Source organism: Anabrus simplex, chromosome 1 (genome assembly GCF_040414725.1).
Source record: "Anabrus simplex isolate iqAnaSimp1 chromosome 1, ASM4041472v1, whole genome shotgun sequence".
NCBI lineage: Eukaryota > Metazoa > Arthropoda > Insecta > Orthoptera > Tettigoniidae > Anabrus > Anabrus simplex.
This window is the reverse complement of record NC_090265.1, coordinates 350,267,917-350,292,603: the sequence shown is the minus strand read 5'-3', so window position 1 is coordinate 350,292,603 and position 24,687 is coordinate 350,267,917. Positions and strand designations below refer to the sequence as shown.

The 24,687-nt window shown below is 39.4% G+C and overlaps 1 protein-coding gene across 3 annotated transcripts in view; it reads left to right on the top strand.

Annotated features, from left to right (window-relative positions):
- LOC136856782 (NADPH oxidase 4) overlaps positions 1-24,687 on the top strand; it is a 287,464-nt gene that overhangs the window by 144,981 nt on the left and 117,796 nt on the right. Inside the window, exons 3-6 of one of the 3 annotated variants that reach the window (XM_068224960.1) lie at positions 1,376-1,574; positions 6,518-6,612; positions 6,941-6,968; positions 11,649-11,802. In XM_068224960.1, the coding sequence (XP_068081061.1) occupies positions 1,376-1,574; positions 6,518-6,612; positions 6,941-6,968; positions 11,649-11,802 (476 nt within the window). Of the gene's footprint in view, positions 1-1,375; positions 1,575-6,514; positions 6,613-6,940; positions 6,969-11,648; positions 11,803-24,687 lie in introns of all 3 variants that reach the window. The other 2 variants (XM_067134888.2, XM_067134889.2) reach the window with 2 other exon arrangements.

Genomic DNA, 24,687 nt, shown 5'->3' with positions numbered 1-24,687 from the left:
TCTAAACTGTCCTTTTGCTTTCTTTGCATCTGTCACTTTCTTTTTCTGTACAGCTTACTCTCATAATTCACACAAATGCACATTTCTAAGGAAGATAATTGTAAGAAATTACAGACAACAATTAGGAGATGTAAAAAAATCCATCTTTGAGATGATTGCAAGCAGGTTTGTGAAAATGGAATAAAAAAGATAAAAATATGACAAAAATACAAAAATTTGCAGGGGAAAATGACAAAAAAAATTTGTAAAAGCCAAAATATGACTTTATATGACTCATGAAAATTGCATAAGTTTAGTTACTATAGATAAAATCATGCTTAACTTCTATTTTCCATGGAAATAATATAAAGAAAAAATGACATGTCATAAACATCTGGGCCCTAGACATTGTTATTAATGGAACAATTTTTTAGTTACCACCTCAATCTTCTACTGTATTTCAAGCACAGTGTACTAGGGAAGGTGGCATCGCCTGTTATTGAATGTGTCTAGGCATATTCTTTAATATTATTTAATATTGTTACTCCTCTCAGTGATAAAGAAATGTTGGTTTTTGCATGGGAACTGAATTCTTGGTTTCAGTTTTCTTGGCAGGTTTAATCCTGGCTTAGTCTGGTGGTATTTGAAGATGCTCAAATACATCATCCCCATGTTGATAGATTTATTTGCATTTAAGAGAACTTCTGTGAGACAAAAATCTCGTACCTCAGCATCTCCAAAAACCGTCAAAATTAGTTAGTGGGATGTAAAAATAATAACATTATTATTATCTTCAGTTTTCTTTACCTCATGGATGTCATCCCTGAAATATGGATTCTATGGATTCTCTCTCTCACCAAAAAAAAAATGCAAATAGAATATTATTATAAAAGATTGTACTTATTCACTTAATTAATTTAATCCTCCAGTATTATGTACAGCACTGAAGTTATCAGAGTGATTCACATGTACGTCTAACTTCTGACGTATTGACATTTAGCCAAAAAGTGCTCTATCATGAAATAAATTCTTGTGCAGGATTATTTCATGCCCAGTGCTCCTTCCTCTGCATCTCTTATTAGGATGAAAGGAATTTTAATGTCTTTGGAAAAATTTTAGACATTTTTACAAGACTTTTGAATTACTTTGCCATTCATATTTAGGACTCTGAAGGTCAAAAATTCAGATTCTGTTGAAAACTATAGTCCTCCATGCCTTTACAAAATGCAGATGCAGTTGGCTATTTATACACTAAAAAACACTGCTTTACCTACATATCTCCATTATAAAATAATGTCCATTATAAATTATAATTATGATCTTATGCTTCCATCTGTTCTAAATGGATATTTAAATATTGTTCATCTTGAGATAAATTAGTGCATTTCTTCTTCAGCGAGGGCTGTGTATTTCCAAAGCAACTGCAGCAATGTTAAACTTGAGCTGCTGTTTGGTGCTGCTTCCTGTATGCAGGTCTGTTAGCTGTGCTCTGCATCACATACTTGGTCGTCTGTCCCGAAGTGCCCTTACCTTCTGGCTTGAGAGGACAAAAGTCATCCATATGGCATGCGCTGTCACCATCGTTATTGCATCAGGTGAGATTACACACAACTATATACACAACTACCACATTGAAAACAAATTTTTTGCATTACGCTCTTATTATCTTCTATTCGTGATACCTCAGATTTTTCCAAATGATTTAATGTTATAATAATGACAACGCATGGGGCAAAGGAGCAATAAAACTGCTTGGTTATCATTCTGAAATTGATAGTGTGTTCTTAATAGAAAAATGTAAGATGCATATAGAGAAAACAGCATAAAAGTAGGCTTGTTCTTGGGCAAAAAGATGTATTACAGATCTTAGTCTAAATATTTCAGTATTATAATTTCTCATACTCATTAAGCTTTGTTATTTTGAAAGATTATTTATTATTTAGAAAGATTAAAATTAATCCAGTAATTGATATTTAGTCTGCAAATTTCTGTGAATGACTAAGCTTCTTTATAACCCACTATTTGCTGCTAGTAATGTGGCCTATTCTTCTTCTATACTTCTTAGTCTCTTTGATCTCCATGTTTTTCGCACCTTTTGTGGCCACGTTCATTTGGCCTCTTAAGCAACCTACCTTCCTCTATTTGTCTCATATGACTTGACTATCTATTCAGACACACAGCCTCATCCAGCATATGTATTGATGTTTTAGTTATAAACACATCTAATATAACATGGTTTAACACCATCAATAAACTATTATTTATTTATTTTTTCCATTTTGTGGCCTTCATTGGACCACTTTAGTTAATTTTTATAAAAAAAGGTTTTTCAGTTTCCTGTCAGCCCAGTACCTCTTCATTCTCTCAGATGTTAACTTTCTTTCTTCATCTAAAATCACCCATCCCATTGTCTTGTCTATTGATCTTGGTCTGTAGTCTGGTTTGTTTGTGAGTTTTGTGATTTTGTCTTTTGTCTGTTTTTTTAAAAATCTTCTCTTGTAACTTGTAGTTCCCTCATACCTTCCTTGATTTCTGTACCATAATCCATCTATTATTGCTCTTCATCATCATCATCATCATCATCATCATCATCATCATCATCATCATCATCATCATCATCATCATCATCATTGTCCCATTCCAGTCACATGGGTGTGGTTATTGTTGCTCTTATTGCTCCATGATTTTTCTGATGATCCTGTTTTCTGGTATTCTGAATAGATGTCCAAAGAATGAGAACCATTTCTTCCTGATTGTGCTCATTACTGGTTCCATTTCCTTGTAGACTGTTTCATTAGAAGCGAGTCTCCAGTGTCCATTTTCTTGGTAGTTATTATTATTATTATTATTATTATTATTATTATTATTATTATTATTATTATTATTATTATTATTATTATTATTATTATTATTATTATTATTATTATTATATATAATTCGCTGGGGCCATCAAAGACCGCGTTAAGTCTTGTTGCATTTGACACTGAACTTGGCCTTCTTTAGAGCCCAAATTTCCCTCATTCTTTGTGAGTGGGCCTGCTTACGCTCCTCTGTCCAAGGGGCACCGTGTCTTCTCTTCGGTTGCTCGTCTCGGTTTAGCCCGTTCGTCAATATTTTCTTGCGGAAGAGATCTCTGTTAAAGGCGTCTTCAGCTGAGATATGTAGCATTTGCAGGTCTTCTTTGGTATTTCTAAACCAGGGAATTGTGGTTTTGGGGTTTGAATCAAAAAAGTGAAAGATTTCTTTAGTTAACTTTCTTCTGTCCATTCTTTTCAGATGACTGTAAAATCGTGCCCGTCTTTTTCTGATTGTGTCGGTAATTTTCTCTATTTTGCTGTAGACTTCCTTGTTGGATCTCTTTTGATGGATTCCATTTCTGTACTTTGATCCCAAGATTCCTCTCACAATTTTGCGTTCTCTTTTCTCCAGTTCTTCAAGGACTCCTTTGTTGGCATTTAGAGACAGGGTTTCGGCTGCATATAGAACTACTGGCTTCAGAACTGTTTCATAGTGACGTATCTTGATGTTTTGGGAAAGGCATTTTTTGTTGTAGATTGTGCGGGATGTTTGGTAGGCTATTTCCAGTTTGCGTACTCGCTCCTGAAGTGCTTCTTTGTCCAGTCCATTTTTCATAATGATCTCACCCAGGTATTTGAATTTGTCTACTCGGGTGATGTCCCCGTATTTTGTATGGAGTTTTGGTGGAGCCTCTTTGATGTTAGTCATTACTTCTGTTTTCTCAAACGATATCTGCAAACCAGTTTGTTCGGCAATTTCCTTTAAAATTTCAACTTGAGCTCTAGCGGTTTCTATGTAGGTTGAGAGAACAGCAATATCATCGGCAAATGCTAAGCAGTCTGTTGCGATCCCCTTGGATTTGGTTCCTATTCTCAATGGACTGTAGTTGGTTTCCTGTAATCTCACCTACCAGGTTCTGATGGTCTTTTCAAGAACACAGTTGAAGAGTATCGGGGATAGCCCATCACCTTGTCGGACTCCTGTTTTGGATTTTGTATCGGTCAGGGTGGCTCTAATTAATGCCAGCAGTTTCAAATCAACTCCAAATTCATTTAAGATGTTTAGCAGGACTTCCCGGTCAATGGAGTCGTACGCTTTCTTAAAGTCCACAAAGACAGACACATACTGCTTGGACCTTAGTGTACAATATCTGATGATCGTTTTGAGATTTTGGATCTGTTCAGCTGTTGAGCGACCTTTTCTGAACCCTCCTTGGTATTCACCTATTTGATGTTCGACTTGTGCTTCCAAACGCTCCAGGATAGCAAGTGATAGAATTTTGTAAGTCACGGGTAGCAAAGATATTCCTCTGTAGTTGTTGATGTTCTTCATGCTGCCTTTTTTGTGTAATGGATGGATCAAAGCTATTTTCCAATCTTCGGGTAGGGTCTCCTTGTTCCAAATTTCTTCTATTTGCTTTTGCAAGATATCAAGTGATTCTTCTGGGGCATATTTCCATAGTTCTGCTACTACTGAGTCTTCCCCCGGCGCTTTGTTATTTTTGAGACGGGCAATGTGGCGCTTGATTTCATCTCTGTCGGGTGGTCTGGAATCTGGGTACCTGAGTAAGGGTTCTTTGGTCTCAGTGGCGCTTTGCGGTTTAGAGCAATTAAGTAAATTCTTGAAGTAATCTGCCAGAATGCTGCAATTTTCTTCATTTGACGTCGCCAGTGTGCCGTCCGTTTGCTCAAAGCATAGAGATGGTGGTTTATAGCCAGTGAGTTTGCGTTTGAAGGCTCTGTAGTACTCTCTGCTTTCATTCTTACTAAAGTTTTGTTCTATCTTTTCAATGAGAGATTTTTCGTATTTACGTTTCTCAGTTCTGAACACCCTAGCTGCTTGGGCACGTTGGGTTTTGTAGGTTTCCCAATCATTTTCTGATTTCGTAGAGTTGTACTGTTTCCACGCATTGAGTCTTTCTTGGAGGACTGATTCACAGGTACTATTCCACCAGGCATGCTTTTTGCTTCTCTTGATTTCTGCAACGTCTTTGGCGGCCTCAACAAGGAGACTTTTGGCGTTGTTAAAGTCACAGTCATTTGGTCTAGCCTTCTCCTGAAACTCCTCGACCCTTTGCCGAAGTTTATCATTGTCGAAGCGTGTGATCTGTTTGGTTGTCTTCCTTGTGTTTGCGGGAATTGGTTTGAATTTGATAAGAGACATATAATGATCTGAGGCCACATTGATGCCTTTCTTTACCTTGACATTCATAATCTCAGGGCTGTTTCTCCTGGAGATCGCAACATGATCAATTTGGAACTCTCCGAGAGCTTGGACGGGAGAACGCCAAGTCATTTGCTTTCTGGGTAGATGGCGAAAGTGGGTCGACATGACCTGCAGGTTGTGATTTTCGCAAATGGTCACCAGTCTTTTGCCGTTGGGATTGGTTCTTTTGTGAGCAGGGTAATTTCCTATAACTTTCTTGTACTTCTGCTCACGATCTAGTTGGGCATTGAAGTCACCCAAAAGAAGCTTGACATGGTGTTTGAGGATTTTGTTCAATTTTTCATCCAGTAGGTCCCAGAAATTATCAACTTCGTCTGGATCAGACTTGTTCTTATCGTTTGTAGGAGCATGTGCGTTAACTAGGGCGTAGGTTTTGTTCGTGCATTTAATTGTGAGTATAGACAATCTGTCATTCACAGGTTCGAAATTTGCAACCGATTTAAGGATCTTGGTTCTAACAGCAAACGCGGTTCCAAGCATCACAGCTCCATTGAGGATTCCTCTTTGCGCTTTGCTCTTGAAAAATCGGTAGCCTTCAGATTAAAAAATCTCTTCATCTGGGTACCTTGTTTCCTGTAGGGCCACTATGGATATCTGATTTTCGTGAAGAGCTTTGGTGAGGGTTTTCAGCTTGCCAGTTTGTGTAAGTGAATTTATGTTGAAAGTTGCTAGAAAGGTTTTAGATTTTGGCCTGAGTTTTTGACACTTCAGGGTACACCGAGACGCTCCGACTCGTCTCTTGCATGATGTCGAGTCTCCCCCAGAATCCGAACGAGACTCGTGCACCGTGGCGTTTACGACAAGGGATTTATCCGAAGATTTACCCCCTGGGGTATGTTTCTTGAAATGTTGTGCCATCATGCTTTTTGACTTGACTTTGCTTTGGACGGGTACCCATCCTTTTACAGCTAGGGTTGTTAGCCCTAGAGGTTGCCTCAAGATGTTTTCTGGCTTCTGGTCATTTACCAGTCTTCGCCGTAACCCTGGCAAGGGACCAGTTTTTTTTTCACGGTGGTATTTTATTTCCCTATTACCCTCTGACTCTGCTGGCGGCAGAGCCAGCGAGCTTCCCCAATTCCAATGGGACGCGCCCGATGGAGGTAACCAGCAAATCCCCACACGGGATTATTATTATTATTATTATTATTATTATTATTATTATTATTACTAATTTCATTTGTTTATTGAGCAAGTTTGCTGTCTTATTCTGTACTTTAGTAAATTTTCTTGCATAGAAAGTATGACATTTTGAATAAGATTCCTGATTTGAATTGGTTTTCTTATTTTACAGTAGTGCACACAATAGCTCACGTCATAAATGCTATAAATTTCTCCCGCTACTATGATCACGAGCATCTGGAACTTAACTGGGCAAAATATGAAGGTCAAGTAAGTATAACATTTTTAAATATGACCTAAATTACTGACTGCTCCTCTATTATTCTCTACTCATGTCAGATATTACAGTGGAACTAAAGCAATATGAAGTATGAAGAGGGGAGTAAAGAGAATATAAGTACTTTATTAATCTAGAATGATGCAGAAGATATGTTAATATGACTTTTACCTTGCTATTGCATCTCTTTGCATCAAGATGTTTGTTGGTTTTTTTTTTTTTTTTTTTAATTGCTGCTTTCTGTAATGATTTTCATTCTTTTATTTTTCTCTTCCTGTTTCAGTGTTTAAAACTAATATTATATCTTTCCTTTTTTTCCAGAACCCAGTTGAAATGATTTTCTCCTCAGGTAACTTCAGTATTATGTTATTTTTCTTAGGTCATAATAGAAACAAAAGTAATTAGAGCACAGTTTATGAATATCATAGGTGCTGCTAGAGCAGAGGTGCTCATGCTGGGCATTCCATCCCGAGGGCGGGCAGGCAAGCGATGAGAGATTGCTATTTAACCACAGTGATGCTATGAAGGTTGGGCAAAGTTATCCCGGTCATTCTCGATCACTGCAGCGATACCCAAGTTTGAAATGGAGGGAGAAAACAATGAAAGAAAGAGGACAGAAATCCACGTCATTTTGAATTTACATTGTAATAAATAAGTTATTTAGGTTCATAGCAGTTTATGTATTTTGACCGGACACAATAAAGAATTAGGCCTACAACCTCAAATATCCTTATAATGTATGTCATCATCATCATCATCATCTGTTTACCCTCCAGGTTCGGTTTTTCCCTCGGACTTAGCGAGGGGTCCCACCTCTACCGCCTCAAGGGCAGTGTCCTGGAGCTTCAGACTCTTGGTCGGGGATACAACTGGGGAGTATGACCAGTACCTCGCCCAGGCGGCCTCACCTGCTATGCTGAACAGGGGCCTTGTGGAGGGATGGGAAGATTGGAAGGGATAGGCAAGGAAGAGGGAAGGAAGCGGCCGTGGCCTTAAGTTAGGTACCATCCCAGCATTTGCCTGGAGGAGAAGTGGGAAACCACGGAAAACCACTTCCAGGATGGCTGAGGTGGGAATCGAACCCACCTCTACTCAGTTGACCTCCCGAGGCTGAGTGGACCCCGTTCCAGCCCTCGTACCACTTTTCAAATTTCGTGGCAGAGCCGGGAATCGAACCCGGGCCTCCGGGGGTGGCAGCTAATCACGCTAACCACTACACCACAGAGGCGGACATAATGTATGTAATGAATTACAATTTTCAGTATTAAATTTTAAGAGGTGCTTTAGAAGCATTTCTAATATAATTCAGAGTTAAGGTGGATAAGCTGTGGCTGTTTGGGTTTACATTATCCGATAAACTCATCAACAATCCAGTCATGCTTTCCGGGAATAACATCAGTTAGGTTATTTATTTGGGTAATCTACTGTATAGCTGAGTTTTAATTAATTTTGTGGGTAGAAACCAAATGTGTTAGCAAAGATCTTTTACACACCAACATTATACGATATGGAGTGTCAAATGGACTCTTTTCCTCCCCTTCAAAAATCCGACTACCTCTGCAAGGTTTGAACCAGCAATCTTGCGATTCGGAGGTCAACACTCTATCACAGATCCACAGAGGGAGCTAGGTCAGCCATACAAAACTGGAACAGGTGGATCATTTCAAGTATTTAGGATGTGTATTCTGCCAGGATGGTAGGATACTAAGTGAAATTGAATGAATGTGTAGCACAGCAAATGTAGTGAACTTACAGTTGTGATCAATGGGATTCAATAAGAAAGACATCAGCTCTTGGAAGAAACTTCCCTTACAATGGCTTGAATTCAGACCAACTTTGCTCTGCGGGAGTGATAGCTGGGTGGACTCAGGATATCTTATTCATAATGTGGAAGTAATAGACATGAAAGTAGTGAGAATGATTGCTGGTACAAACAGGTGGGAATAATGGCAGGAGGATACTTGCATTGAGGAAATATAGACTAAGTTAGGAATGAACTTGATAGATGAAGCTGTGTATAAACCAGCTTCAGAGATGGGGTCATGTGAGGTGAATGGGAGATGATAGGTTGCCTAGGAAAATAATGCGACTTGACTACAGAGGGTAAAAGAAGCAGAGACCAAAGCTCCAACACTTAGACTCATTTTTCATGATTTAGGGATAAGAGATGTGGAACTAAATGAGCAGCAGAACTAGTTGAAAATAGAGGATTGATTGTAAAGGCATGTAGTTAATTCACTGAGGCTGGCAGATTGAATGCTGAAAGGTACAACAATCTATAAAGAAGATGTATAGTGTATGTATTGCAATGTGGAAAGCCACCGCGTCCACCATTTTATCGTGAGTCATGGGGAGGAGAGCTGAGCCTGGACTGGATAGGGGTTGACTTTACTGCTGGGCCATTGGCCGCCGCCTACGTGTTCACTCAAGAAGGAAGAGCTTGTAGTGGGATGTGCCAGTCTCCCTCTAGTGTGTCTCTGTAGCTGCTAGTGGTGACCAGAAATGATGAGAACTGTTGAACCGAGAGCCTCCCATCTCCAGAGGCTTCCACAGGCTTCTAGTGCCCAATGTATTGTACCCTTAATGTCCTCTTCTAGCATGAGTAGGTAGTCTTGTGATTTTTACCTCAGTGTTACTCAAATACCTACCATTTTTTCTCTCATCCCAGGGTGCAGACCGACTGTCACTTCATCATTGTTTGGGGTACATAAATGACTCTAATTTATGGGCTAAACTACAAAATGAGAAAACCAGACTGATTTTGAATGATGAATTTATTTAACAAGAAAAATCAAAATTAATTAGAACTGAAAAAATCAAATGAAAATTAACATTCACAGCCTGTTTCCAGTCATTTGACCAGGTCAGGAATGGAAAGAATGAAGCCTCTATCTAACAGCGACGATAAGATTTGTGCCGGCTGCTGAGGCCTGTCGCACTCCTCTGGGGCAATGATTAATGACTGACAGATGAAAGGAAATGATATTGGAGAGTGTTGCTGGAATGAAAGACGATAGGGAAAACTGGAGTGCTATTCAGTGAAGCTCCTTTGTCACTGGGCTTTAACATAAACTGAGCGCGGACAATCACGCAAGAATCATAAGACTGAATGAACGAATGAGAACCGAGTAGAGGCTCCTCGTGTATTTAAACCTTTGGCCAGAACTACTTTCTTTCAGGAGTGGATGGGCTTCACAGCGTCCTTCCTGGCAGATCAGTTGGTTCGAGTTCTGCACTCTGGTGTCTTTCACATCATACATATCCGCAAGAACATCACAGGTTACAATTTTCCACTTTCAATCACAGCATCTGTTTAAAAACTGATGTGCATTTCTAGTGATTCATCTTCTGGTGGAGACACATGCTAATGGCCTCAAGTAGTCATATCTATGACACCAAAATACCGTATGTCGCACTTATTGAAATAAATCGAACCATCTTTGTAATAACCCTCCTGATTGGTATAGAAATTCAGATAATTAGACACGATTCTTGAGATCTCAAAGTTACTATTAACTATTGCCTATACGGTAGTTGAAAATATACAAAATAGCCCAGACCTGTGTCATCAGACAAATTAATATTGAAAATGTTCTGAATGGTTAATATTGAAATTTTCTGGAACAGTTCATTATTTTGTAGGGTAGCTAATATGTCTTTCTTCCTCACACAATTCCATTTCTCTGTCACTCTTACTACACTTTAACTTTATGAAAAGTTTCCCTGCTTATGTTTAGTTTATCTGCTTCACAGCTGCAAAAACCCTTATCAAGAACAACAGCAAACAAACCGTGTCCTTAATTGTTTTTGCTGGATCACTGTGTGGTCTTGTACTTTGTTCTGAGTATTCAGAATACTGTATACAAAATGTATAGGAACTTATGAATTCAATCATAATTCACCTATTTAGGATATGGGCGCAGTATTTCAAAGGGCCACCCAGGTGGAACTATATGTTTGTTCTGTGTGTCTGCCATCGTGAAGTTAAGTCTCTTGGGCAAGCTGCTGTGTGTGAGCATTGTGTCTCTGGAACAGTGTAGGAAAGATCACTGGGTATCGGCATGGGTCAGTGAATGAAGTCTACCAGAGTATAGACAGCGTACGTCGTACTGAACTGTGAGACTGTCCTGTGTGGACTATGAACTGAGGACTATGATAGCGGCAATGAGAGTAATTTTGGGACTGAGTGAGACTGTAAGTGTTAGTGGACGAAGACTGAGTGTGAATTAGTGTAATTGAACACTAAGAACTAAGAGAGAGCGCGAACTGTGTAATTGTGAATATCTATCCTGCCAACAGTATTTTTTGTGGACATTTGAATTTCATTGAAATACAGTTCTCAATATTAAATATTTAAATGGTTTAAATGGGATGAATTGATCATCATCATCATCATCACAATTTCCCCTTTTCCATCTGATACTGGGTAGGGTTAAGTATGGTTCCCCTCCACCCTGTTCGGTCTCTCCACCATTCCTCATACAACATTGTAGTCCATTACAGGTTTCGTAGTCTTATATATTTTTCTTCACCTAGTTCATCCATCACACTCAGTCTTCCCTGTCATCTGTCCTTCCAGTGCTGGTTTTAGCATTCTTTCTTAATTTATCCATTTGGTATGTCCAAACAATTTCAGTCTATATTGCTCCACTTTTTTTCTTCTTTCTTTTTCACTTTTTTTTTTTTCTTTCTCAATCTCTCCTTCCTTGTCTTCTGTATCATAGCCTATTTCTCAAGAACTTCGTTTCATCTGCCTGTATTCTACTCTTATCTCTCTGTGTCACTGTCTAGGTTTCTGCAGCATATGTCATTATAGATACATATAGATATCCCTATTATAGCACAATACTACTTTAGCCTTCAATCATGAATTTATGTATTATCACAAAACACCACTGATCATAACCAAAGATATAATGAATTAATTTTGAAATATATAAGAGAAATTTGTCCCTGAATTTGATATGATGGGTTTTTATTACTAATGATGTGACTGACACATAGTTGTGCATATTTCTGCTCTGTTCAGTGGCTGGTTTGACTGGAGTAGCAATGGTATTAGTATTAACACTGCTAGCATCAACATCACTGCGTTGTGTACGGCGTGCTCATTACCAGCTTTTCTGGGCTACACACTTCCTGTTCCTGCCATTTCTACTGCTCCTTCTGTGCCATCCTCTCAGGTAGGTATGTATCTTAACAGAATCTCTCCTCTTCCAAACCTTAGGAAAGAGTTGATTTAAAATAAACTTTACAAAAATATTGAATACAGCATCACACTTTTCATCATTTCTAATTAATTTCATACAATGTAGATAGAGATTATTGAAAAAGTTTGGTTGAATTGAACATAAGAGAACTTATTCCACAGTTATGGGTAACAGAGTTGGCAGAAAAAAAGTTCTAAATTTTGGTTGAATTGAACATAGGAGAACTTATTCAACAGTTATGGGTAACAGAGTTTGCAGAAGAAAAAGTTCTAAAAGATTAGACTAGTAGGCTCAGTAGTACAGTACTACTGGATAGAAATGGTTATTGAATCTTGATGTGAACTGTAAATATGATTGGCATAAATTTAGTCATCATCAGAACTGAGTCTAAATGCTAGTTTAAAGCACTTAAAGCACTCCAGTTGTGGTCCTGGTCACCTCTAAAACATTAGAGCGATAGAAAGTTCACACCTATTAATACCATTATCCATCTTTTGATGGAAGTGAATTATGGTCAAGAAATTCACAAATATAGTTAATTATAGTTATTTAATAGTTTTGTATAATGTAAAGGCAAATTGATGAGTAAATATGAAGAAATATAGAGTGGATACCAACAGAATCATTGGAAGAGAACAAAGTTGCTCATGTCCAACATTTTTAACACATACCATGGATAAGTGTTATAAACTTATTTGTTGCCTTTCACAGACATGTCATAAAATTTACTCCCCACTTTGCAATCTCAGTCATCATCATGATAGTTCTCACAGTTATACTGAACACCACACACACTCATAAATAAGATGTGATCCTTTCTTGCCTCTGCTATCCCTTCTCTGAAAGACACTAAACTCTTCAAGACTAGCTGGCTACAGGCCTATACACCAGACATATTATCAGCATATTTGAAGCAAACACTCTTTTCTGCTACTTGAAAAATGAAGTCTTAACAAGATTTTCTCCCGTGTGACTTCACAATACTCTAAAAAATATGTGCATGAGCCACCTGGAAATTCCATCATATAACAAAATTAATTCCTCCTTGCTCATCCAAAAAATGAAATAAAAACTTCATTACAGCTAGCATAATTATAAATTTTAGCTTTTTTATGATGCTTGATGTGTGAGTCATACTGATGAGAAAAGAACTCAATTGTCAAAAAGATAGGATAAATATTGGAACTATTGCATCAGCTACTGACTCCTAAACAACATTCACCATCTTAGAAGTGAAAGGTTGAAAGATTATTCTCTCAAAGCAGCCATAACCAAAAGCATCATCCTACAACAGTGCCACCTTTTAATGTTAACATTTCACTGATACAGCGTGTCAAGCTGGCTGGCTGGCTCAGTTCTGAACCTTATTTGTTTAGTGCATGTCCTATATGCAAAACTAGGTAAGGGTTAATCTGCCCGAAGGCAGGTCCGAACCTACGCAGAGGTTTTCCTGAGCCGGAGTTTGCGTGCGGTAGGGCGGCCAGTCCCTTTCCGCTCCTCCATTCCCCTACCCCCCACCAACAGCGCGTGGCAACCCATCCAACTCCTGACCACGCCCAGTGTTGCTTAACTTCGGAGATCTCACGGGATCCGGTGTTTCAACATGGCTATGGCCGTTGGCTATATGCAAAACTGCTGTCTAGATATTTTAATTCTGATTTATCAATATCCAAATCTTTCAATTTTGGCCTGCCATAAAACAAATTTTAAATTGGATTTAGCTCCCTCTGCGAATCAGTGGTAGAGTGTCAGCCTTTGGATACAAAGAATGCAGGTTCAAACTGGGCAGACGAACTCCTATTTTTGAAGGGTGGAAAGAAGTCCTCTCGGCGTTCCAATGTAGTATGATGTTGGCACCTTGAAGATCTCTGGTGACACATTTGGTGATTACCAAATAAAATTAAAAACTCAGCCATAGTTCACCCAACAGTGTTCCATTTTCTCTGCAATGGTAGATTAAAACAGAAAAGAAAAAATATCATCATCATCATCATCACTTTCTTAGTTTTTATTCCACAATGGAGCATGGTCCACTGTTTTGCAAGCCAGTCTCCACTTCGTTCTATTGAGTGCATCATTTGGAACAAGATGAACATAGCACATGTCCTCTTGAAGGCGATCAAGCCATTCTTGGGCTGATCATGTGGCTGATATCCAAATGATGTGATGCAAAGTGCTGTCTTTTAGTTTAGTGAACTGCTTGAATGGATTCAATCATTCCACATCCTTCCACAAATCCACACTGATTCAGAGTGATGCTGACAATACTCTACACATTACGTGGCCATACCACCAAAGTTGGGTCTCACATATCTCGTCTGCAGTAAGGGCAAGGCCCATGATATTCCGGATTTCCATGTTGGTGACATGATCTAGCAGGGGCCAGGCCAAGTGACCAGTGAAACATGCACATCTCCATGAAATGAAGTGCTTGTTCATGCTTCACTGTTGCTGGCAAGCATTCAGAGCCATACAGAACAACTGGGCAAACAACAGTCCCATAAACCTTGGACTTCAATAGATTGGTATCCGAAGGTTGCAGAGAAACCCAGTAGTTTGCCACCACGTCATCCAGGCTGCACTTAGTCGTGCACGGGCATCTGGAATAGTATCACACTTGGCGTTGATCAAAGAACCAAGATAAGTTACTTTAACTGTTCTAGTTTATTGAGATCTTGGCCATCTATCTTATTGGTTCCAGCTGTCTACGGATCGCACTCCATGTACTCCATTTTCTTGGTATTCAGTTGAAGTCCATGTGCTGTTAGTCTTTCATTCCACTTCTGAATCTGCTCTTGAATCTACTGATACTCCTCAGCAGCCACTAGGACATCATCAGCATACAGGAGTGACAACTGGATATCGGAGGTGACTGTCTTCATACAGAATATAAAGAGAACTGGTGACAGGGCCGATACCTGGTTGACACCAACTAGAATGGTGAATGGTGGTGGAATTTCAACAGGGCATTGGACGGCACTCGTAGAGCTTTGATAGAACAATTTTGTCCAGTGGACATACTCCTCAGGGATGCCGTGTGATGTAAGTGCTTGCCAAATCAGTTCATGAGGAATGTGGTCAAAGGCTTTTCTTGGGTCCGGTAAGGCAATGAGGAGAGGCCTCTTCTTTTTGCAGTGTCTTTCCATAAGCAACTGAGCTGCTTGAATGGAATCAATCATTCCACATCCTTTCATTAATCCACACTGGTTCAGAGTGACGCTGACAATACTCTTCAGGTGCTGATCTATGATGTGTTTAAAGAGCTGTTCATGGCATTAAGAGATAAGAATTTCATATTGCTCCGTATTGAAGTGAGTTCACTAATAAGTTAAAAGAAAGTATAAAATGGTTCAACATTTCAATACTATTAAAATAAGAAATATAAGATTACATTCCTAATTAATTAAAATTGGTACCGGTTTTGACCAGTATTTTTGGTCATCATAGGCCGATCACAAATAAGTGTAAAACATTGCACAGACAAAATAAATTGCAAAGTATAAAGAATTCTGTTGGTTGCTGATAGTGAAGCACTAAAATCTTTAGGGAGTACTGTGTGTTGAAATATAGTCAATCACAATTAAGATGCACAGGTAAAAATATGAAGTTTAGAATGGTACCGTCAGATGCAGTTTTTGAAGCACTATAACATAATGTTATGAAAAAAGTCTAAAATCAAATATGTATTTATCATTTGCAGTTTATAAGGCACTGTATAATTTTAAGGATCAGCACTGCATGTCAATCATGAAGAAGTCACAGATCAAGAACATTAGTAAGACATAAGCATTACAGAACACTGTATGGGAAGAAGTCCAGAATCAAATACGTATCCAAATGTAGTACTGAGCAAATTCTTGAAGAGTTCAATTGCAGTTTTTGAGGAACTGTATAATTTTAGGGAATAGCACTGCCCTTACAAGTTACAAGTCATTACTTTCATTTTTGATCCGTATTGGAAATAGCGCTCTCACTTAATTTACAAAAGGTATACATTTATTATTCAACCTATTCAACACAGACAGTACCACGTTATGTGGTTAATTAGACATAAAAGATGTGAATATTTTGGACATGTTTCGCCCTTCTTATTGGGCATCATCAGCATATTAACTGTCCGACTCATTGGCTGAATGGTCAGCATACTGGCCTTCGGTTCAGAGGGTCCCGGGTTTGACTCCCGGCCGGGTCGGGGATTTTAACCTTCATTGGTTAATTCCAATGGCCCGGGGGCTGGGTGTTTGTGCTGTCCCCAACATCCCTGCAACTCACACACCACACATAACACTATCCTCCACCACAATAACACGCAGTTACCTACACATGGCAGATGCCGCCCACCCTCATCGGAGGGTCTGCCTTTAAAGGGCTGCACTCGGCTAGAAATAGCCACATGAAATTATTATAGCATATTAACTAATCTTAAAACAAACATTTTTAAAAAGACGATAACATTTATGGTTTATAAGAATTTTTTTTTTTGCTAGTTGCTTTACGTCGCACCGACACAGATAGGCCTTATGGCGACGATGGGACAGGGAAGGGCTAGGAGTGGGAAGGAAGCGGCCGTGGCCTTAATTAAGGTACAGCCCCAGCATTTGCCTGGTGTGAAAATGGGAAACCACGGAAAACCATTTTCAGGGCTGCCGACAGTGAGGTTCGAACCTACTATCTCCCGAATACTGGATACTGGCCGCACTTAAGCGACTGCAGCTATCGAGCTCGGTGGTTTATAAGAATAGAGCTAAGATTTGTTATGATATTAAAATTTATGGAACAGTGGTTAAAAAATATGATATTGGGAAGTACAAGCACATGTTAAAAGTATTGTAGACTAATTTAAAATCTTGTCTAAATATAAAGTTCTAAAAACGGCATGTATCTGGAACTGAAATGGATCCTCTTCGTTGTGAAAGTCAGCATATATTTGCTGCGGTAGCTACTAACGTAGGTCAGAGGGTGAATTTTGTTTATATTATACATTCAAACATTAAAAGATAGGTTAAGAAAAGGTGAATGTTATGATGTATCTTCAGTAAGTTGATTGGTTTAAGATACTCTATGATATAACCGTTGTGAAAGTGTACTGGTTGGAGCTGCTATGAGGAGAGATTATATCAGTATTTTTGAAGGTTATACTTGATTTTCACATAAAAGTGTAGTCTTCTAGAAGATGTAGGAACCTCGATGAATAGAGTGTCATTAAATCAACCGCCGTATGTATATCTATCTTGTTGTGTTAGCAGTGTTGGTATAAACAAGATAGATGACGTAATGACATTTTCCACTTCCTATAACCCACCCTCCTGATGCACCTTAAACTACTTCACTCCTCATTTATTTCCCTATTCTTCCCTTTATTTTATTCATTATTTTTTTGCTTCTTTTTCTTTCCTCCTTACATCTTTTTTTTTTTTTACTCTCCCATTTGAATTACATTTTCTAACATCTCTAATGATTTTGACCACTCTAACATTCAAATTTATACTTTACGCTATTCTAAGTTCGACCTCAACTCTTACCTTCAAGATATCTCACGCTATGTCATTACGCTCCTCAACTGTTCCAATATTGTGCTTTTTAGTATTGTTTTCTCTTCACATTTGTTTTTTCTCTATAACCTATGTTTTAATAACTTTATTGATCTAACTTATGAAACTTTTGGAAGCACAGTGCTGATCTACTCTTCAAGAACTTGCTCTGTAATACATTTATATATTTGATCTGCGACTTTCTTCATAATTTTTGGATCTATCAACAAGCAGTGCTAATTCCTAAAATTATACAGTGCCTCATGGACTGCAGGTGAACTCTTCAAGAATTTACTTTGTGCTACTTTTAGATATGTATTTGATTCTGGACTTCTTCACACACAGTACTCTTAACACATCTAACTTAAGAGACTTTTAGAAGTACAGTGCCGATCTACTCTTCATGAACTTACTCTGTAATACATTTATATATTTGATATGCAACTTTCTTCATAATTTTTGGATCTATCGACAAGCAGTGCTAATTCCTAAAATTATACAGTGCCTCATAGACTGCAATTGAACTCTTCAAGAATTTGCTCAGTACTATATTTGGATACGTATTTGATTCTAGACTTCTTCCCATACAGTGCTCTCTAATGCTTATGTCTTACTAACGTTCTTGATCCGTGACTTCTTCATGATTGACATGCAGTGCTGATCCTTAAAATTATACATTGCCTTATAAACTGCAACTGATAAGTACATATTTGATTTTAGACTTTTTTCATAACATTGTCATCATCATCATCATCTTCCTTCCAAGTATTGGGCCATGTGACCCGTTACGGTCTTGCATTTTACTTTTTGCAAGACTTGAAAGCAGTCAAATGTCCTTCCGACGGGTTGCTAGCCTGAAGGAAGTAAGACCATTGGTGGGGCTGCCACCTCTCAGCTAATGGACTAGCTGAAATCACAGCATTTCCTCCATAATGGATGTAACGGTTATACCGCCGTGACTCTGTCAACAGGGCTGGGAACAGGTTTTCATCTCGGGAAGGTGAGGTTGGCCTTTGGGCAGGAGAGGTTATGTCATAATCATCATCATCATCCTTCCAAGTACTGGGCCATGTGGCCCGTTACGGTCTTGAAATGTCGTATGGCTTTTAGTGCCGGGATATCCCAGCACAGGTTCGGCTCGCCAGGTACAGGTCTTTCTATTTGACACCCGTAGGCAACCTGAGGATGAAATGAGGATGAAGACAACACACACTCAGCCCCCGTGCCGTAGGAATCAACCAATTAAGGTTAAAATCCCCGGCCCGGCCGGGAATCAAACCCGGGACCTCCTGAACCGAAGGCCAGTACGCTGACCGTTCAGCCAACGAGTCGGACCATAACATTGTGTTATAGTGCTTCAAAAACTGCATCTGACAGTATCATTCTAAACTTCATATTTTTACCTGTGCATCTTATTTGTGATTGACTATACTTCAACACACAGTACTCCCTAAAGATTTTAGTGCTTCAATATCAGCAACCTACAGAATTCTTTATACTTCACAATTTATTTATCTGTGCATTGGTTTACACTTATTTGTGATCGGCTGATGATGACCAAAAATACTGGTTGAAACTGGTACCAATTTTAATTAAATGGGAATGTAAACTTACATTTCTTATTTTAATAGTATTGAAAGTTTGAGCCATTTTATACTTTCTTTTAAATTATTTCCGTTCATGGCATGACATAGTAGACGAATAGGGCGATGGTTTGCTCAAACATTGATATCACCCTTGCCCTTCCAAAGGAGGTACAGTAATGCTTGTTGACCAGAACGATAGTAGCACTTGTTATATGATAAACTGATTGAACAAGGTTGTAATGCGCTCAGCACCTTGTCATCCAAGCATTTTCCATGCTTCAGCTGGAATATTGTCAGATCCAGTGGCCTTGCCAGTTTTCATTTTCTGCATGACCTCCTGAACTTTCGAAGAGAGGATAGGTGGGACAGGTCCTGAGATTCTTGTTGCACTGTGTATTGAAGGATACAGGAATTATTCATTGCAGATCTTGAGAAAGTGCCTTTTCCAGCATTGCAGGACTGCATCAGGTTTATGGAGTACATTGTTGCTTCATCCTTGATATGCATTAAATGGTCAGTATCTTGGCTTAGGCAATGGCATGATCGAGCTAGTCTGTAAATACCTTTTCCTTCTTCTGACGTATCCAAACACTCATACAGGTCCTTGAAATGAGCAGCCTTAACTATAGCTGCAGCTGTTTTTGGCCTCAGTCTTAAGTCTGCTATATTGTTTGAGGTCACCATCAATGCCAGTGAGCTGCCAAATTTTGTAGGCATGTTCGTTCTCTCTTATCACAGTCTTCACCTCATTATTCCACCATCATGTTTGTTTATATATACTTTGTATATGGTTCTCCTGGTTTTGTTGTTCCCAGGATATTAGATGCAGCACCACGTATATGTTCGGCAAAATCTGAAACCATATTATCTGGCTGGCCTGTACTTAAATATGGTGCGCTGAGGACAGCTGCTAGATCTTCCTTGTGGTTAGGTAGTTTCCACCATTTGATACAACATGGTCCTGTTATTTTCAGTCATGGTTTCCGCATAAGGTCAAAATCCAAAATGGGAAGTCTGTGCTGAGGCACGATGCTGTCTGATGAGTTGACTCTGGTATTGGACACTCTCTTGAGCTCACACCAATGAAGCAACCAATAGTCAACCTGAGTGTTTTGTCCACTACTGCTGTATATGGTGTGAGGTTCTCTTCTTAAAATATGTTCTTGCAACGATGTGTTACAGTACAATCCAAAATTCATTCTCCCTCATTATTACACACTCCAAGTCCCTGTCCATCATGACATTGTAGGTATCCTTCCCTTGTTGATCCGACATGACCATTTAGATCTCCACCAAAGAGCAGGTGTTCATTAAAGTCAATGGATCGTAGATGTGTATCAAGGCTGTCCCAGAATTCATTCTTTTCCTCACTCAGGCATGCAGGTTCGGGTGGGGTAAGCATAGCATGAAACAACTCAAATCATGGTAGTTCCAGAGTCTATCTTGGTTGAGATCAGTTGGTCATTGATGCGATTAACTTCAACAATGCTATCACGAAGCTTCTCATGAACAACAATAGCTACGCCATTTTGGTTTTGTTTGTGACCATTATAAAATATCCTGTATTCTTCTCCAATATCATGCGCGTTAGTACCAGTCCATTTGGTCTCTTGAAGGCAAGCGATGTCAACATGTCGTTTCTATAGGGTATCAGCGAGCTTGCGAATTCTTTCAGTCAGGGTACTGCTGTTAATCATAGCCAATCGGAGTTGTTGATTTTGGACTCGCTTCTTTGGACCATCTCGTCCATAGGCACATTTCTCACGCCAGTCAGGCAAGATCGACAAGCGTCGCTTATGGGGGACGGCCTAGCCTTGGTAACTAAATTCTAGAGATGACATTGTATGTGGACATGACGAATTGTTTTTATGGCCAGCTTGCCACATTGATGAATTAATAAAAATTCCTGGGCAAGATACAAAACCATTCTGATTCGGACTGAGATTTTTCCTAAGCATTTTAACTATCACCCTTTCAACAATTATCTGTAATCTGCAGCATTGTAGAGCTGCTGCCTGAGAAGAGATTTTTAGGCCACTTCTAACATAGTGAACAGACACCTTTTGTAGCCACTCTACTGGAGTACAGATGCTACATGTTTGAGGGTTTTCAGTAGCATTTTCTATACTGAGGGAACTCTTTCCCTCCTACAGGTGTTCATCTGCCCTAAGCTGTTGATCCTTGTAGGGAGTCAGGTTATTACCCATCACTGAACACTCGATGTTAATTTTACAGCTGTTTTCTAACCTAGGCAACCCTCCTCCTTTTTCATTCCGGACTTGGGATCAGTCAGCGGTGGAGTTGATGATGATGATGATGATGATGATGATATGTATTTAATTTCATGTGACATAAATGAGTGGAGAAATTGGGTAAACTTCTACTCCTAAATATTTTAGAAGTTCCCGTTTCAACTTCAGTGGAACGTAGGGATGGTATCTAACATAGACAACGATCACTTTCTTCCAAATCCTAGACCCATTAATTACAAATATACACTGCATTTTAGACACCAAATCAATACAGCAACTCTTATACAGGAAACAATAAATAGAAAATTATTCCAACAGCACTAGAATATATTTTTTTTTTTTTACGAGGGATTGTGGAAAATCTTCAAAGAGACACTTGTGAAGGGTCCGCACTCCACAAGTGTGTGGGATTCTTACCCACTAAAAACCACACACCCTTTTCCCACGATGTGAGTCATCACCCCGGAACCGCTCTCGCATTACTTCAGGGTGATATCGTGCTTTGTCTTTCAGACGTCTTCTTTCTTCATTTCTCCTTTACGAATGTTCGTATGCTTCCAAATCCTTCTTCTTCTGACGAAGGATGTCCTCCACATGTACTGCCACGCGATCCCAGGATTCCTGGTTTCGCAGCATCACCGAAATAACATTATCTGTTGTCAATTCTCCTAGTTCAGTTTCCACACATCTTCTCTGAATCGTCCAATGGCTGCATACAAAAAAGGTGTGATATATGTCGTCAATATCATCGCAGTATATGCATGCTGCGTCACTCACTCTGCCCACTTTATGCAGGAATTTCCGGAAATATCCATGTCCTGTTAGAAGCTGCGTGAGGTAGTAATTTACTTCACCATGGGCCCTTTCAACCCAGATATCCAAGCGTGGTATCAGTCGCTTGGTCCATTTGCCTCGAGGGTCACTTTCCCATCTGAGTTGCCATCGCCTCATCAGTTGACTGAAGGCGCGCTTCTTTGCACATTTCTTTCCCAGATCTCCTTTGGTACGCCAGATTTCATGCCGCTCCAATGCGAGTAGGTCTATTGGGACTATTGCTGCCACCGTGAGGATTGCCGGTTCGGAAACAGTGCAGTATGCACATGCAATACGTAAAGCCGCTCTCCGTTGTATGGCAGCTATCCTTCTCCGATACTAAGCAAATCTCAAGGATTCAGCCCGGATTTCAGAACCATATAGAAGCACTGACTGAACCGTCGACATGAGAAGACGTCATTTACTGGATTTCGGACCTTTAATATTTCCCATTAGTCTGCTAAGTGCAGTCATGTATTTTACTGCCTTGTCTGTCACTCTCTGAATATGAGTCCAGAACGTGAGCTTGGAGTCAAGTGTCACTCCTAGATATTTTGTGCTCGCAGATGTTTCTATCACTAACTCTCCAACAGTCATAGGTACAAGAGTTTCGATCCTTTTCCTCGTCAGAAGAACTATCTCCGTTTTGTGTTCGGCTAATGTTAGACTGTGGCTCATCATCCATTCTTTTAGGTGCCGCATCACCTGGTTCAGTTTAATTTGAGCCATTTCAACATTACGAGCTACTATCAAGGCGGCCACATCATCAGCGTAGCCCACAAGCTTCGTGTCCTCTGGCATCTCCAAACGTAACAAGCCATCATACATTATGTTCCAAAGATCTGGACCAAGGATCGATCCCTGCGCTGCACCAGCCGTCAGACGCTTTGTCTTTTCTCCATCTTCCGTATCATACAACAGAGTGCGATCTTTGAAGTAATCTCTCATTATGCGCATAAGATATTGTGGTAGCTTGAAAGTTTCTTCAAGAGCTACCAACATGTCGCTCCATCTTGCCGAATTGAAGGCATTCTTCACATCCAGGGTCACAAGAAGTGTCAATTTACGGGAATGATGGTTGCCTGTTTGTGCCCTTTCTGCTGTATTCACCACCTCCCACACTGCATCTAGCGTCGAGTGTCCTCTCCGAAATCCATGTTGGCAAACAGATAGATCCCCTGCTAGTTGAACTGCCGAGAGGATTCTGGGCTGCAGAAGTTTCTCCAGACCTTTTCCAGTTGTGTCCAGCATACATAAAGGTCTATAAGCACCAAGTTTTCCTTTGCTGATCAGAACCAAACGAGCCATTTTCCATCGGGGACTAAAAACACCCGTTTGCAGGCAATGATTGTACATCTAATAATAATAATAATAATAGTAATAATAATAATAATAATAATAATAATAATAATAATAATAATAATAATAATAATAATAATAATAATAATAATAATAAAGTGAGTGGGCTATGCAGTTTGGGTCATGTATCTGTCAGCTTTCATTCAGGAGATAACAGGCTCAAACCTCACTCTTGGCAGCCCTGGAGCTAGTTTTCTGAGGTTTGCCCACTTTCACACCGTCAGTGCAACATAAAACAAATAACAAAGGAAGAAGAAGACACCAGAATTGACATATTATGAGATGTAAGCTTATATTCACTAAATACACAGGACATATGATCAAGATATCACAAACTCTTTGCCTTCAAGCACAATTTTATGTTTAGAGAGGATGGAAACTTTCCATATTGACTCTTCTAACCAAGCCCATGACACTGCAGCCCTGATGGGCCTTGGACTACCAAGCGACCATTGCACAGCCTGAAGGCTTGCAGATTACAAGATGACATGCCATTAACACAATGAATCCTCTCAGCTGTTATTCTTGGCCTTCTAAACTAGGGCTGGTACCTCACTGTGAGATAGCACCTCAGCTGTTCTCACGTAGGCTGAGTGGACCTCAAACCAGACCTCACATCTGTGTAAAAATTCTTGAACTGACTGGGAATCGAACCTAGGGTCTCTGGGTAGAAGGCAGGCTCACTACTCATAGACCATGGGCTCGCAACTCTTCCAACACACAAAGATATTGTCCCATCATTTAATATACCTCTTTAGACAATATTACTACCTATAATAACATTGTGCAGAGTCACTGAGTATTGAACACAGAGCTGTGGTTGGCATAATGTTGGCAGTATGCTCGGAACAAACAAAAAGTTGTTGTATGCAACCTAACCAGTTAATTTCCATGAAGTTAGGAACTTCAGTGCCATTTAAGTGACTGGTCAATTTTCTTTGAATACTAGAAAATTTTACTTGTTGAAGAAACAAAAATATTTAAACATGAACCAATAACAATAAAATAGTCACATATAGAAAGATAGGATCATAAATAGGGACATGTAATAGGATAAACATAAAGGCAGTAACAGATGGAAGAGACAAGGACAAGACAAGACAAGGACATCTTCATACACTGTCATCTTCCCATAGATGGGCTTTCACTTCCAGCTTTCTTCCACATCCATTGTGAGAGGACAGCAGAAAATTATATGATGGTAAACAGAGTGAAAAGTCAGGCTGTAAGTTCACCAAGAGGAAAAGTTCTCTCAGCATTACTGTGTTGATGGGGTGAAAGTACCTCGCAGGGATCACTTTAAGTACCTAGGAGTTA